At 34.9% G+C, this 17222-nt stretch overlaps 1 protein-coding gene across 3 annotated transcripts in view; it reads right to left on the reverse strand.

Moving 5' to 3' along the window:
* Strip (striatin interacting protein) overlaps positions 1-17222 on the reverse strand; it is a 367915-nt gene that overhangs the window by 99417 nt on the left and 251276 nt on the right. For all 3 annotated transcript variants that reach the window (XM_090400054.1, XM_090400055.1, XM_090400053.1), the window contains one exon: positions 2398-2625. In XM_090400054.1, coding sequence (XP_090256180.1) covers positions 2398-2625 — 228 coding nt within the window. The remainder of the gene's footprint in view (positions 1-2397; positions 2626-17222) is intronic.

A 17222-nucleotide genomic window follows, 5' to 3' on the forward strand; every position in this document is an offset into this window, starting at 1 on the left:
GAAATTAAATTTTCATTGTCTAAATCAACATCTGGGTCTTGCTCCTCAAGAACATCTGGCATATCCCGATCATGCTCGTTCTCAAGGAAGTCCTTTATAAATTGGCATGGCTATTTCATTGGAATGAGCAACTGGCCGAATTGCTGAGTCGAGATTTGGATACACAATTTTTTTCTTATTCTCCTTATTATAACCAAAAGTTTGAACTAAACAAAAATAGCAATAATCTACGTGATTTTTCGGTTCATGCCAAATCAGTGGAATGCCAAAAGCTAATTTTTGGCATTTTCCCTTGCTCCACTGTCGTAAATTTTCTACACGACTTACACACTTTATTTGGAGCCCATGAATTGTCCTGATCTGCAAGTTTTACATCAAAGTATGCAAAGTACACTTTCTTAACGAAATCAGTGATATCTGTCCTTTGACTGGGAACAGTAAAGCTGCCACAAATGTAGCAGAAGGAATCTACACTATTGACACATTTTCCAGTAGTAGACATGATGTATTTGTCTTCACTGCCGACTAACATGCAATTAACAAGACAAAAAAAACCCAGACTTTATTGAAATGTTATAAGCGCTCATCATACTTTACGATCGATTAACGATTGACTGATTTCGATTGTTCTTTGTCTGGTATGATGCATATAGCATTCATTTGTTTTAGGCAATTGTCATCGCCTACTTTTCATCACCTAAATGTATTAGGTCGGTTATCGGCCTCTCTTGCATTCAAAGCGCCAATACATGCCGTTGCAGGTTCTTACGTGTTTATTCGTTTACTAACAAGCGAGAGCGGTGAGCGCTCCGATTCTGATCTGCGCACCGCTTTGGATAATAGGCTATATCTTTGGGAATTTTTCGAATGTCTTGATAAAAAGTTAGGAACAGATTTTTAAAAGTACATCCTTTCAGAAAATAATATTGAAAAATCGATTTTTTTGATCCTCTAAATAGTACTGCCTCCTTAAAACTATCAAAAACTTACAAATCAGCAAAAAGAAAATGCCATAGAGGAAAAACCTGACGTGATAGAGAAAAATGGGTTTGATATTTGAAATCAGTGCACCCAAATTAGTAAAAAACAAGTGTCAGATCATAATCAGCAGAAAAAAATTTTTTTTTGTTGGCCAGTGTAATTTATGTAGAAATACAGCACTGAATGTGTTGATCATCAAGAGCAGTAAAAACTGAAGTCCTAAAGTACAGAATAGAAGGAAATATTAGACTAAATGACCACATTCTTGAAGTAAACAATTTTCGGTACTTTGGTTCCTACATCGATACATTAATAGACACACGAAAAAGAAAACACAAAGCTTTCCAATTTCATAAAAGTCTAATATCCAGAAATCCACAAATATCTCATCTCATCATCTCTCATCACCACAAATACCAAAATTCATCTGTACAAAACCACCATATTAACTACTCAACGAGCAGTTAATATCGTCAATAGCTTTGGAACAACATGCCTTTGAACAATATTAAGAGCAATACTTTGATAATACTATCATGACGAGATAAAATTTCTAATACTGTCATTCTTGAAAAAACAAACAAAAACTCCTAATAGTACCTAATACATAAAAATCAGCTGAGATGGTTGGAACACCAACTACAAAACATTCACCTACATTTAGTGCTACAGAACAGCTAATGGACACAGAGCAAAGAAAGACCAAGAAAACAGTTTTGACAATGCATAAGCAAACTTCTTTTTGAAGATGAGGTTCAGGAATTATATGACAGAATTTGGCACAAAACTGAGCAATTTGGCTCACTTTCATCCAATAGATTTTATCACCATGAATTTTTGTTATATAAATATTTCTGTATCTATTTCCCTATTCATATGTGAATAGATGATTATGATGATGGATGGTAAAATACCTTCCTAAACCTTTGACTTTTCTTAAATTTTTTTTTTCAGAGGTATGTTCATGGAGGCATGAACAATAATAATAATGTCAAATTAACATCCTTTAATTAAAATTTCATTTAATTTTCTCTCTCTTGCTAAATTAGCTTAGATTTTTTATTCAACATTAAACGATTTTCAGGAACATCATGAATTTTTAAGGAACTTTTTCAGTAAATTACAAGTCAATATTGCAAATACTCAGTCTCTCTCTCACACACACACACACAATCAAATCTCATTATAGCAAACAGTGCTGAAGTGAATATGTTCACCACAGCAAACCATTACAAAGTCATCCCATAGTGTTGAAGTATTCTAATCGAAATTCACTACAAACCATTATAAGTCTTCAATTCATGTGAATTTGCTATAGCGAGAGATGATTTACATTCATTTGTAATGGCACTAATTCCAGTAAATAAATCCATTCTGCTTAAATAAATTAGATTACATGATTAAGAAATAGCTCACGTGTTTTTGGCTCCAACGTAAGACATAATATTCTGATTAAAGAACTTTAGTACAAGAGGAATGCAATTAGCAAACATAAGTTGTTGACTCATATATTCAAACTGGTACACATGATTAATTTTGAAGTGCTTCAAGAGGAGAAGCAAAATTCCTGATATAGCTTTCACAATGACTTCCTTATGACGATTCACGTCAATACCCAACTTCATTGACTGTAAAACTGTCACCCTAGAAATTAAAATCAGATAATGGAATTAAAGCATGTCAAGAAATTTATTACGCAAAATTTTTTATGACAAATAACAAAATTATGATAATTGTGGCAGGCTCCCAATTAACTATTACCTATAGAATTTGTTTAGAAACCTGATTGGTGTGTTCAACATCAAAAAGATACTTTGTGTGAAAGTGTCCCCCCCCTTTAAAAAAAAAAAAAAAAAAAAAAAAAAAAAAAAAAAAAAAAAACATTGAGAATCACTTTGACTCATGTTACCATCAGCAATATTCAAGTAACCCTACTTATTTTCTTTTTAAGTATTCTATCCAGTTTACAAATTTACTTGTTGCTCTCCTTTAAAAATTAGTTTTTTGATAAATTTTTTCTCATAACGTTTTTTAAACTCTTTCTATCCACTGCTAGATATAGGCCCCTCCCTTAACTTTCTAGTTCGGACTGTTTTTAGCCAATGTCCACCATCATGTCAAATCTTTGTAGATCATCCTTCCATCTCATTCTTTGTTGACCTTTCTTTCTCTTTCCTTCTCTTGATATCCACTCAGTGCTTCATTTTGTCCACCTCTCATCTGGCAGTCTAATATGGTCACCCATCTCCACTTACTTGCTTTACAACACTTCACAATATCTTTTGCTCCAGTCATTTCATTTTTAGGCTTACTCGGCGATCAGAATACATTTCGGAAAATTATGGAGACAACTACCACGTTTAAGTAAAACTTTAGTTTAATATAAACCAAAATCCACATTCGACGTTTCGACCTTTATATCAAGGTCATCTTCTGGAGCATATATACTATACACAGAGAAACAAGCTGCACTACAATCTACATGGTTTGCTAAAGTTACTGACCATCCGTCACAACAATTATTGGCCTGACTTCTGGTGATAAAAAAAAAAAAAACCCTTACCACATTAACGCAAGAATCCTATTATTAATATTATCTATTGGTTGTAAAATTACATTGGGAGCAGCAACGTCTATATATACATATTAACACCATGATTATACATATAAATTCCAACCAGTTGGTATGGAATGGTTTCCAATATTAGCTGAAGGTTGCCTAGAGTCCTGAAGTATGCTGGATACTAAATTAAATTTTAAGTAGGCTGAATGTGTGCCATCCAGATTCTTGGAGTTTTCATGCCACCATTATTATTGATATTTGGGTGGTTTATCAGAATTTCACAGGCTTCCTCAAATTTTCTTTCATATCAGGTTTTTGTATGGTGTAAAGAACGAGTACTTTTCCAGTCAATTTGGTGTAAGGTGTTGAGAGCGTGATCCGAGAGGCCTGCTTCACTAAAATGGTTATATTTAATGTGTCTTGTGTGTTCTTTCTTACATATAGGGATTGTACGTCCTGTTTCACCAATGTACGGTAAGTTACAGGTGCAGTGGATGCAATAAACTCCAGGATGTGCCAATGGGAGGAGAGGATCCTTAGAGGAGTTGAATATGTTTTTAAATTTTGTAGGTGGTTTAAAGGTGGCATTGAGATTATAATAGTGTAGGATTCTGTTAATTTTTTCTGATAACTGTTTAATGTATAGGATGACTATGGTTTTACTGTAATCTAGATTCTTTTTTAATGATGTTTTATGAAGTACTTTATTAATAGTATGTTTGTTATAGCCATTATTTATAAATGTGCTGCTGATGATTTTTAGTTCCTGTTTCAGAGCTTGCTGGTTAGAGCAGATTGTTATAGCTCTGTTTTTAAGGGTGTTCATGACTCCATATTTTTGTGATGGGCGGTGGTATGAATTAGCATATATGTATTGGCCAGTGCATGTCGGTTTGCAGTAGACCATTAAGGATAGACTGCCTGAAGGAAGACGTGTGACTAGTGTATCCAGGAACAGGAGAGAGTTCTAATTTTCAATTTCAATAGTAAATTGTATGCGTTCATGTTGTTTGTTCAGGTGGCTAAGGAATGTATTTAGCATTTGTTGCCCATGTGGCCAGATAATGAACACATCCTCAACATACCTAAGCCACACTGTAGATTTTAGAGTGAAAGAATCAAGAGCACTTTGCTCAAAGGTTTCCATATAGAAGTTAGCAATGGGGGGGGGGGGGGGGAGGATAGTGGTGAGCCCATGGCCGTACCTTCTTTTTGAAGGTAAAATTTATTTTGCCACACGAGGTAACCGGAACGAAGTACGTGGACAAAGAGGGCCGTAATGTCGGGCAGAAATTTGTTCCATTGGAGAAGAATTGTGTCATTGATTGTGACATTTGTGAAGAGGGCAGAAACACCAAAACTGACTAATAACACTCGACAAAGTCATCTTTGTCGAGTGTTATGTTTTCAATTTTGTTTATAAAGTGTTGTGTGTTTTTTATGTAGGAGGGGGAATGGGCTACCAACTCCTTGAGTGTTGATGCTAATTTGTTGGCTAGGTGGTAATTAGGGCTATCCTTCCACAATTGGTCCAAGCGGCACATTTTGTTTGTGTACTTTTGGGACACCATATATTCTGGGAGAGCAGGCGTAATGTGGTATAAGTTTTTAAACCATGTCTGATGGCCATGAAGTGACGGACTTAAATAATTTCTCTGTTTTATTCTTTATCCTGTTTGTTGGGTTATAGTTTACCAGCTGATAGGTGCTGTTATCGGAGACTAGTTGATTCATCTGATGGATGTATGTTGACCTGTCAAGGATGACAGTGGCATTGCCTTTATCCGATTTAGTTATAATTATGTCTCGATTCGCTTTTAATGACTTGATTGCTGCGAGTTCCATTTTTGTAAGATTGTTATGTATGGTTTTCTTATTGTTCAGAACATTGCTGGTTTTTAATCGTATTTTATCGGCTATATGTAAATAAAATCCAATTTACTGACAGTTTTAGGTGCTATTGCACAGTTAAGGCCTTTATCAAGTAGCACAAGTTGGCCGCTATTTAAGGTGTGGCTTGATAAGTTGATCACATGGTTCTTGCTTGCAGGTAGTTGGTCGCTTCTTGTCTCCCTTGTTTGTTGTTCACTGTTGGAGCTGTTTACCGGGGAGGAGATCTCCTGATTGGTTGGATTTGTATGATTAACAGCCATATTTCGCCGTTGTTTCAAAATGTGAAATTTGGCCTTAGGTTTTTCTTTATTATTTTCTATGATATATTTGGCTGAATTGTCAGTAATTCTTTCAAGCACTTGTAGAATATCTGGATTGCAATTTTGAAACCTGATTTTGAGTTATCACTAGGTTTTTGCAGACTGTTTGGATTTCCTCTCTAAGTATTGCTTTCTCTGTGCAGTCATATATATGAAGTGCTTTAGCAGATGTAAATTTCTTTTTCAGCTTGATGCAGATGGGAATAAGGTTACTGTCTCTGCATCTCTTTAAAAAGGCCAGCCGATTAATCAAGAGGGAAATACGTATCTTTAACTTATCATATTGATTGCAATGCTTGTATCATTTCCATGAATGAAGAATTCTTTCTTTCAGGCTTACACTGTGATCAGAATACATTTTGGAAAATTATGGAGACAACTACCGTGTTTGAGTAAAACTTTAGTTTAATATAAACCAAAATCCACATTCGACGTTTCGACCTTTATATCAAGTTCATCTTCTGGAGCATATCCTTTTTTGTTATGTAGAGCATTCTTCTTTCCAAAGCTAATTCTTCAGCCATATGCAACCTGTCTTCCTGTTTGTTTGTTTTTTTAAGTTATTGCTTATGTCTCACTTCCATAGGTAAACATTGAAATAATGCATATATTAAAGAGCTTTCCTTTTAGGCATATAGGTAAATCTTCTAATAAGTACTTATTATACAACCAAAATGCTTTGTTTCCTCACGTGATTCATGTAGTTATTTCTTTCTTGTTTTTCATTAAAACTAACTGATGAAGGTAAATATAGCCCTCCCCAATTTCAATATGATCATCTGTTAATTTTAGGTTGGTATGATCTAAATTTGTCATCAGTTTGGTTTTGGTTAGATTAATCTTTAAACCTTTTTTCTCTATCAAGATTATTTAGTATTTCCTGAGCATATTCTTTATTTTTTTGCAGAAAAAACAATGTCATCTGCAAAACATAAGTGATTGAGATTTTTTCCATTGATGCAAATTTCATAGTTTTTCCATGAGACATTCTTAAAGACTTCTAAAGTAACAGAAAAGAATTTGGGTGATACAGGATCTCCTTGCCTCACTCCACTCCCAATAACAAATTCCTTACCCTGATGTTCTAGCTTTACATTGGCTGTTGAGTCTTGATATATAGTCATAATAATAGATATACTTTGTTGGGATAGCTTGTTGTTTTAAGCTGTTTATTATTTCTGAATGATATAGAGAATCTAAGGCATTTTCAAAATCTATGAGCACTAAATATGCAGGGAAATTATATTCATTTGCTTTTTTCTATTACTTGGTTAATAGTGAGGATATGTTTCTAAATGAGCTGCTCTTTTAAATTCAACAAAAACTTGAATTGTCTGATAAGAGTGCAATAATGTGGCAAGTGAATGTCCATGAAAAATTCAACCAATGAGAATTTGAATGAAGTATAGTTTCCTGGAAAGAGCAAAAAACATTTCGGTCTCTAGAAGTGCTATTAATGCAACTTTTAGCTGGCTAAGAAGATTGAAACAGAAATGTGGAATTAGACAAATTTTAATACAATGGGGAAAACTGAGCAGCAATACATTTTCGCTACTGATGAATTCAAAAAACGAGTTCAAGAATTTGTCAAGCAAAGATGGCCATAAACTAAGCAAACTTTTAATGCTTATGAAGTAAAGAAATTGAAGTGTTTATTAAGGAAAAGTTAGCATACAAGACTGAAATGGATGATGTTCTGAGAAATAAATCTGATTGGAACAGAAAGGGAAATTTTTATTGACTGGTTTATGCAGGGAGGGGGGGGGGGAACTTACATTATGAAAGATTTAGAATCATCTAATCTACAACAAAAAGCAGTTGTTGTCTTGGAAAATGTTCCTTTCTGTGAAATATTTGCTGTTTATCTGTAAAAAATGGATCCAATCAATGGACCAAGATATGATCCATTACCCTACAGTACTTGACAGAAGAACTTGTTGCTGAACTGAATGAAGAAGAAGAAAGAGATATTTATAAATATTTTTCAAAACTTTAGTTATCTTAAATGCAATTTATGAAATTCTGACTGTTTGGAACTTTGTCAAAAGCACTTAGTGTTATAATTATTATTACTCAGGACCTCCATAGAATCACAGAACTCATTGTGGAAATGCCAATATTAGACGATACAAAACATTTACTGAAAAAGAAAATATTGGTAAAAATATTACAAGAAAATCAGGAAGAGATTGTTGGTGTAGACAATGATTTCAAAACACCATTATCTATGTATATTATATGTAACACTGTTACCTACGTATATTTCAAGTATATTATCTAAAAAAAAATTAAAAAAAATCAGCTAACGTCTTTTTATTCCCATATACAGGGAGTAGGCGAGGCCATTTAGCCCTATCTAACTTTTGGAAACTGAGTGGGCAGTTCAATCTCCACTGGTACCAATCAGAGATAGATGGCCCAAGTCTATCACTAATTAAGCGGTACTCAGTGAAGAGAGACGGCTCAAATGTGCCGCCATCTCGTGGTCCCTAACCCTAACACAATATATTTAATGTCTGAAATAATGTGGGTTCTACGGTCGATTTTCTTGAGTTTACAGGACGAAAAACTCGAGTTTCCGGGAGGAAAAACCTGCTTGTCCATGCCAGAGATCGACTAACTCGGGAACCGGTCGAAAAAAGGCTTAGAAAAATTTCCTCTAGTCGCCGACTAGACTCGAAACCAAGTCTTCCTTCGTGCGGCCAAGCGCCGTGGTTGGCAAACGCCACATCCACTGATTTCAAGTATATCATCTATATAGATAATATACTTGAAATTATCTATATCAGTTTGGTGGTGGTGGTGGGGATAAAAATAGATCAGAAAGAAGTAGTGCATGAGCAGTACAATCATCATCATCAAATTCCTGACATGTACACTCAAGGGGTGTAAAGGATATGAGAATACTACATGAAAAATTTACATCATTAATAACTTCCTATCTACAATTTTCCTCCAAATCAATCTGTTACCTGTCAAGACTCCATTATCAGATCTTATATTTCTATCTTCTAAGGCACTCTTTATTCTATCAATCCACCTATACCTTGGTCTTCCTCTGGGTCTTTTTCCTGCCAACCTGGCAGAGAACACCGTTTTGCTAATCTTTCCTCTCCCATTCTGTTTAAGTGACCATACCATCTGAGATTAGCTCTGCTAAAACATTCCTGGATGCTAATAATGTCAAGTTCTTTCCTAATATACTCTTTGTACCTGCATTGTACCATGAGCAGCATAATGTAGACAAAATTCTGACTGCAATAAAACTATGTAATGTATAATTAATGGAGGAAACTAGCCTTGAAATGAAAGAAAATATATATTTTTTGCAAGCAAAGAATATCATTAACTGCATTGTTCAGCATCATGTTGAAAGTGTAATGGATTATACAGAACTATAGGAAATTACAGATCTCTCAGACAAAATGATTCAAAGCTAATGGTGTGTTATACACTGGGAAGAAAACATGAAATCAATAAACTTTTCCCCTTATAATTGTTTAAAAAATAATATTTGCAAGGTTTTTTCCTTTATTAATCAATCAAGAATTACAGCTACATCTATAATTGGATTTACACACACACACACACAAATATTAATGAGTATGCAGATTTTTACAAAAAAAAAACGAATGTGACAAATGATAACTAACACTGGGTTTAATAGGGCATAACATATCAGGTAACCAAAAAAGTACAGTGGTTTTCGGTAGAGTTTGCTGCAATAACTTGTTTTATTTTGTAGTGGTTTGCAGATGAAAATTTTTGTGTGCGTTTCATAAGATACAGATACATGTCAATCAGTGCACTCTAACTTAGTGTGCATTATTTTTCTGTGACTTTGAATACTTTTGATATTTTTAAATGTCAGTTGAACTTGGTGCAATTTGGATTCTTTACTTTACAAATTTAAACTCAGTTTGAAGGCTTCAAAAGCATCCTGTAAGATATGTGTGGCATTTGGAAAAGATGCGGTAGCAGTACATACTGCACAGAAATGGTTGAAAAAATTTGTTTCTGGTGATGAATCATTTGAAGATGCACCACATTCAAGAAGACCCTCCATTATTGATAATGAAGAATTATGTACAACTGCTGAAAATAATTCAAGATTAACATGTCAAGAACTTTCACAAATGTTTAATGTGAGAGGTGAAATAATTCATTTATGCTTGCATCAACTGGAAAACTCATCAAAACTAAGCAAATGGGTCCCACATGCATTATCAGATGACAATAAACTTCAAGGGCTATCCATTTGATCTTCACTTCTTTCATGTTATTAAAATGAGCTACCTATGAATTGCTTGCTCACTTGTGATGAAAAATGGATCTTGTTCTCTAACAGGAAGTGAAGTTATCATTGGTTGTTAAAAAACAATCCAGTACTGCACACTTCAAGGGCACCGCTTCATCCCCAGAAGACTATGCTTTGTGTGTGATGGACTGGAGCCAGTATTGTCCACCATGAGTTTCTCGCTGCAAGCCAAACAATTACAGTCATCCCTTGACTTAAGTCGGGGTTCTGTTCTATCTGGCAGGACGTAAGTCAATACATTAAATCAAGAGTTATAGGCGGTTAGGGACTTAACCATATTAAGTATACTGTCATTTTAATGTTTAAACCTTATAAACTGTACTGTATATTACTGCCACTATAAAACAGGAGAATAATCACCCAAATCTTCCTCCACAATCGCATCTTCATTACTCTTTCCCTAAAAGGACTAGGCCATGGTTCTTCCAGTGTAACCTTGGTTTTTTTTGATGAAAATGTCCAACGTGCTTTGCTTATTCCTCTTCTTTTCATCATAAATTAGTTTAATGTACTTTCCTTTTCACTAATAAGTAGTGTTCAATATTGGGGTTCATGTCTTCAGTCATTTTGAGACCGTTGCTAACTGCAGAGCATTTCTGCAAGATCCTTCACTGTGAATTGTTTAACTACCACTTCTTGTTTCTCTTTTTCCTTTTCTTATTCTTCCTCTTCTGCAATACACTGTTCCTTCAGTTTGACCAATTCTTCGTTGGTCAACTCTTCAGTGGCAGTTTCCATGAGTTGAATTACGTCATCATCCTTTACTTCGAGATTCAGATTGTTTGCTAGGCCCACTATTTCTTCACTCAATTTACAAAGGTCTTAATATTTTTTCAAGACTTCCAAAATCGTGCATAAACCTTCTTAATGTCTTTTTCCATATGCCACTCATACATTGAGAGGTTATTTCATCCCAAGTCAAAGCAATATTTTTAATAGCATGATAAATATTGAATGCTTTCCAGAATTACATGAGTGTCTGATAATTTCCTCTGGCAGAAATGGCATGTGAAAAAGTTCTCCGTAGATAATAAGCCTTAAACACTGCAAGCACTCTCTGATCCATCGGTTGGATCAATGAAGTAGTGTTTGGAGGGAGAAACATGACTATCTTGATCTTTGGGTGAAGATCACCGATGTAAGGTGGATGACCTGGAACATTGTCTAGAATTAATAAAATTTTAAATTCTACATTTTCTTTCACACAATAGCTTTCTATTTCACTTGCATAACAGTTGATTAAGGCATCCTCTAACAATTTTTGAGTCATGACTTCTTAGGAAGCATACTCTTCCAGCTCTGATAATGAGCTGGAAGAGTATGCTTCCTAATGTTTTTGAAGGCTCGTGGATTCTCACTGTGACATATCACAAATGGTTTCAGTTTATATCCAGCCACATTACCCCTAAAGAATCCTAATACAGTCTTTAAGAACTTTGAAACCAGGCATAGATTTTAGCTATTTGTGGATGACTGTTTGCTTGGGCATTTTTTTCTAAAACAAGACAATCTCATCAATATTAAATATCTGCTGTGGCAAATAATTTTATCCAATTTCTTCACAAACTTCATGGCGGCCTCCTCATTGGTACTTGCAGATTCACCATACATTTTCACATTATGCAGCACAAAAACGCTGCTTGAATCTCATGAACCAAACGGAAGAAGTGTTGAATTTGCAGTCGCAATTGGGCTCTGCTTCCTCCTTCAACATGTTGAAGAGACTTAGTGTGTTAGTGGTTATGGTCACAGTGCTAAGGGGTATGTGCATTTGGTTCAGGTCCTCTATCCATGATGCAAGTAGCTTTTCCATATCACCAATAAGATCTTGTCATTGCTTCGTCACTATTGTCGATTTAATGGAAGCAGATCCTTTCCCAGCCTCTATGATTTTATCCATATTTTTCAAAATGGTCGTCACTGTAGAATGAGACCATCCGAGCAAATTCATTTCAAAATCAATTACTTGCTTCTTTCTGTGATTCTTCACCAGGTTTTTTTGATTAGGCAGGTAGGGACCATGTTGCACAAAAGATTGCAAAATATTTAACAATAAATACACCAACCTATTTCTCAAACCCAAAGTCAACAGAGGAACTGTTGGAGACACGTGACGATTGCCGATGGAGGTTGCCGCTAAATGCACTCTTGCCACTGCGCATGATCCATTGTTGCTAAATAGAAACCTTTTTACTTTATGCTTGCTTGCATCTTGTTCGAAAGTATAGTCTAAAATGTTATTTATTCCCTTATGGGATCATGGATGTATCTTCAAGCAGATGTATCTCGAACAGATGGAAGTCAAGAGATGATTGTACAGCAGAGATCTACTTGATGCAACTTGAGCTTGTGCAGGACACATTGCTTTAGAAACAGCTAGGACTAGTTAATTGGAAGAAAGTGCTATTCTTACAGGACAATGCAAAACCTCATACTGCAAAACTTACCTGTGAGAAGAATTGTGCTTTAGGATGGGAAATACTCCATCATCCTGCACATTCTCCTGACATTTCTCCAAATGATTATATTATCACCTTTTCTTGGTGCTAGACAATCACATGCAAAATAGACAATAAAACAGAGATGAAGCGGAAGTTGCTAGGTTTATTACTTCTAAAGACAAATCATTTTATAAAAGCAGAATTCACAAACTTATATCTCATTGGGAAAGAGTTGTGGACTGTGAAGGTACTTTTTTTTTAATGGATAAAACATTTTATTAAAATTTCTGCAGTTGTTTAATTGGTTACCCGAGAGATAGTTAAATCAACTAGTTTCACCACATATACTAGTGACTTCTAGGTTAGGAAGAACCAAAAAAATATGATAAGCAGGAAACATGAACCATTACATAACTAAAACTGAACATGTAGGAATAGTTACACAAAAGTAAAAAAATGGAAACCAGCAGAGCATGGAAGCTGGCATAGGTCAGTCATTGTTCAGTAGGTATGCATGATAGTTGGCAGAAAAGTTGACGTCTGTTGTATGGAGAGGTCTAATAAGTGACTTTCATATATCACATAAAAACATTCTTTGGTTTCTGTTGTGCCTTGTGAGGATAACCATCATAGCCTCTTTGATGCTGCAGGTGCTGAAGTTGTCTTCTCTGTAAGGCACAGAGCTCTTGTCCCATTCAATACTGTGGTGAGTGTGGGAGAAGCAGAAAGCTAGGACTGAGTTGTCTTCTCTGTTGTTATTAACATTTTCAGTATACTCATTTTGTCTAGTTTCCAAACTTCTAGATGTTTGCCCTATGTGAGCAAGGCCACAAGAACATTGAATACTGTAAACTTCAAGAAGTTTATTTAAAGGGTTGTGGTCATTAGGTGAACTTAACAGAGCTTGTATAGTCACAACAGGCTTGAAAGCATTCTTATGTTATGAGATTTCAAGAGATTGGCAATTTTGAGAGAAATAAGAGTTCAGAAGAAGCCACTAGCATATGTGGCAAAACTAGTTGGTTTAACTATCTATACTATGACCTATTAAATCCAGTGTTAGTTATTATTTGCCACTTACAAATTCCAATTTGCAAATTACATACATATTCTTTTCACTTTTTTTTTTCTTTTTTTAAAGTTCAGATCCATGCAGAAAAGATTGCAAGTGATATTATGTATGCAGGAGAGAAAAATACAGATATATTTCTTGAACTGAAGGATGTAACCTTTGGGGAAGACACAGTGAGAAGCTATCTTTGCAAATTCTTGCTTCCTGTTCATCCAACAGAGTTCCAGAGAACACATATAGAATGAAATCACAGGAAGAGAAGTTGGTTCTTTCAGTTTGAAGCTAGACAATAAATGGATGTTGACCAAACAGTGCTCATGTTCACACAGTTTTTGAAGAAAGTGAAGGAATAATTGTGGCCTGTTCAGCAGAACAGTGTATATGGAAATACCTACTGAAGAGACAAGGCAGAAACAAAAGGCCTATAAGAGAGAGAGTGAGTGATCAGGGTGAATATATTTATTCTACGAAATATATATATTGAATGATTATTATTATTAGTAAGAGACCTCTAGGCAGTCAGGGATTAGGGAAGACACATACTACCTGCACAAGCTGTCATACCTGTTCATTCATGCTACTTGCAAATATGACAATAAATGGCAATCCATACCAGTCAAGTAGCATTCCATGAGAGAAAAATCTAGCTCTCACTAACTTCTTGACAGAATTCCTTCTCAACTTTCAAGGATTTTTCAAAATTTCATCCACTGCTATCCTGTATGACCCTTTCAGAAGCTTGTCTCAATCATATCACCCTTCTTTCTTCAGTGTTCTAGTGTCTGCAGTGTACAAATACTCAGTCTGTCTTCATAATCAGTATTCCACAATCCTGACATTTTTGACAATCTCCTTTGCACTCTCCACTGTATCAGAATCACATTGAACTGACATCCATTCACATGTCCACAATTCCAGCCTATTCAAATCATTCTGCAAGTGCTCCATATCAGCTGCATGTCACCAGTGAAATCCTTCCCAATGTCATTAATGTAAAGATTGAGTAAGAATTTACTCCAAATCTTGCAGACTCACATCCCTCATATACCACTGTAAAATTTTATGTCGGATGAGCCATTGTAAAATTTTTATTTTTTTTTTATCTTAAGAATATTTAAGATGTTATATATTTAAGAGGTTGTCAACCGCACCTTTTATTCCTTTTACACATGCACTTTAGGCCTAGCTTATTTCTTCTACTTTACTCAAAACTATAATCTACTTAATATAGACCTCACTATTAATCCTTTATAATCTTCTTTGGGTCTGCACTGCTAGTGAATGACCTTTGGTATTAGTCTATCCACGATAAACAGGTTACCAACTCTCAACCTATGCAATTTAGAAAAATTTATTTGTTTAACGACTGCGCCATTCGAAATTATATATATAGCTTGAGTACGGTAACCCCCCCGAGTTACGTAAGTAATGTGTTTCGTAAACCTTTACGTAACTTGAATTTTACGTAAGTCGAATTTGTAAATTGCTTAAGTGTAACTTCGTAAGAAATTATTTTGAAATTAAGAAATCCATTGGGGTTTTAAAGCTACAAAATCAGATCTACTCTGATATTTTCTATTTCATTTAAAAAAATCCTGGTTATAATCTCAAATGAACTTCTCATTGTGGCTCATGAACCACAGTTTGAAAAACAGTACACTATCATATCACTTCTCTTTTTTCTTGGTCACAAGTGTCTACAGTCCACAACTTTACAATTTATCCTCATACTCTACATTCCATAATCCAGTCCTTGTTACTCTTCTTTGCACTCTTTCCACAACTTATTTATCCTCTCCAAACCCAGGAGAACACATCAGGGCACACTAATTCATGTGCAGTGATATCAAGGTCTTGTAAAGCAAATGTAAATTTGCTTACATGTCACTGTTTGTGGCATGTAAGCAAATAAAAGATTATCCTCTGGGTTGTATTTGCAATTTTTTTTTCAATGTGACCTTTGAATTTCAAATACCTATCCACCATAACTCCAAGACCCTAGCCTCAACAGTTTTTCATAGCATAATCCCATCAGCATATTACACTGGTGGCATCATCAACAAACTATTTAACATCTTCTGTCAGGCCCTTCCTGATATCATTAATGTATAAATTGAACAATAATAGTTCAAGAACTAATCACTGGGTTACCCCACTCATCACCTTAAATCTGGTAGATTCAAAACCTCCATACACTGCTTTTTGATAAATATTTATCAGTTACCCACTTATCCAAGTCAATAGTTTATATTTCAATCTCATATTCTCCAGTTTATGCAACTGCCATAGAAAAATCCAACAGCATCACAGTATATAATAATAATAAGCTAATGGCTTTTATTTGCTTATAGGAAGTAGGCGAGGCCTTTTAACCCTATCTAGCTTTTGGAGACTGAGTGGGCAGTTCAATCTCCACCAGTAACCAATCAGAGATAGCTGACACGTGACTATCAGTAATTATAGGCGGCTACCAATGAAGAGACCGGCAAACAAGTGCTGCCATCTCTTTGTAACTAACCCTAACAGGATGTGTTACTGTCTGAAATAACATGAGTTCTGCAGTCAATTTTCTTTAGTTTATGGGACAAAAAAAAGCCACTTGTCCATATCCATTCCCTTTATCCAACTCAGCTATGACATTATTATAAAATATGAGCAAATTGTTAAAACACTGCCCTTTATTAATCCAGGCTATTCTTTGCAAAGCATAGCTTGTCTATTATTGAATTCTTATTCAAGTTAGGCAGCAGTTCTCGAAGCTCATTCTCAAGCTCTTCATCCAGTGTAGTTGAATCACATTGCACCATGTTACATACATCTTGTTGATAGAACTTAACAAAGTGAACATTCACATTATTTGAACACTCGTCTGCTTCTGACATGACTGTACCATCTGCCTTCAGTAAAGTTATTCTTCCACATTCATTCTTTCTTTTAGCTGCAACATAAACTTCTTTTGGGTTGTCTATAGACCTAGACACCCAATTTCATTTCATGCTTTGATTTAGCTTTCTGTGGAATACTCATAACTTTTGTAGTAGTATTTGTAGCGTTTTGTTGTATACTAGTGTAGATGTTAGTGTTTTTTAGTGTATATAGTATTTTATCACATACTTTTAAATATTTCAATATTTAGTAAATGTTTGAAATGACGCCAAAAAAGGGCAAGAAATGTAATGCTAAAAAAAGCCACTGCAGGCGAGAACAAGGTTAGCTCTGCTATCGAGGTTATTCAGGAGGTTAACGAAAATGAATTAACCTCAAAAATAGCGAAGTTGAAGCAGATAATCAGAGAGACGACACAGGAATTGCAAAAAGTCGAGAGGCGTTTAAATGAACAAAGGGAGAAAAAGAAAATTAAACAAGAAAATAAGAAACAATAAAGAAAGGAAACAGGAGGAAACAAGGTAAGTCAGGAAATAACAGAAATCAGGTAAGTGAAGTTGTTAGTAAAAAGAAAAGTTATTTGGTATGGTGACTCTATAATAAAATATGCTATAGATGAGCGAGTTATAGCACTGAATTTTCATGGAGTGAAAACTAAGAATATAAAGGAAGCAATTCAAAAACAGAAAAGTAAACAAAATCGTAGTTGTAGTAGGTACGAACGATTTAAGTGGTGATAAGTTCAGTA

The sequence above is a fragment of the Typopeltis vanoorti genome, chromosome 11 (assembly GCF_054136105.1).
Source record: "Typopeltis vanoorti isolate ZY-2024b chromosome 11, IOZ_Tvanoo_1.0, whole genome shotgun sequence".
Taxonomy (NCBI): Eukaryota; Metazoa; Arthropoda; class Arachnida; order Uropygi; family Thelyphonidae; genus Typopeltis; species Typopeltis vanoorti.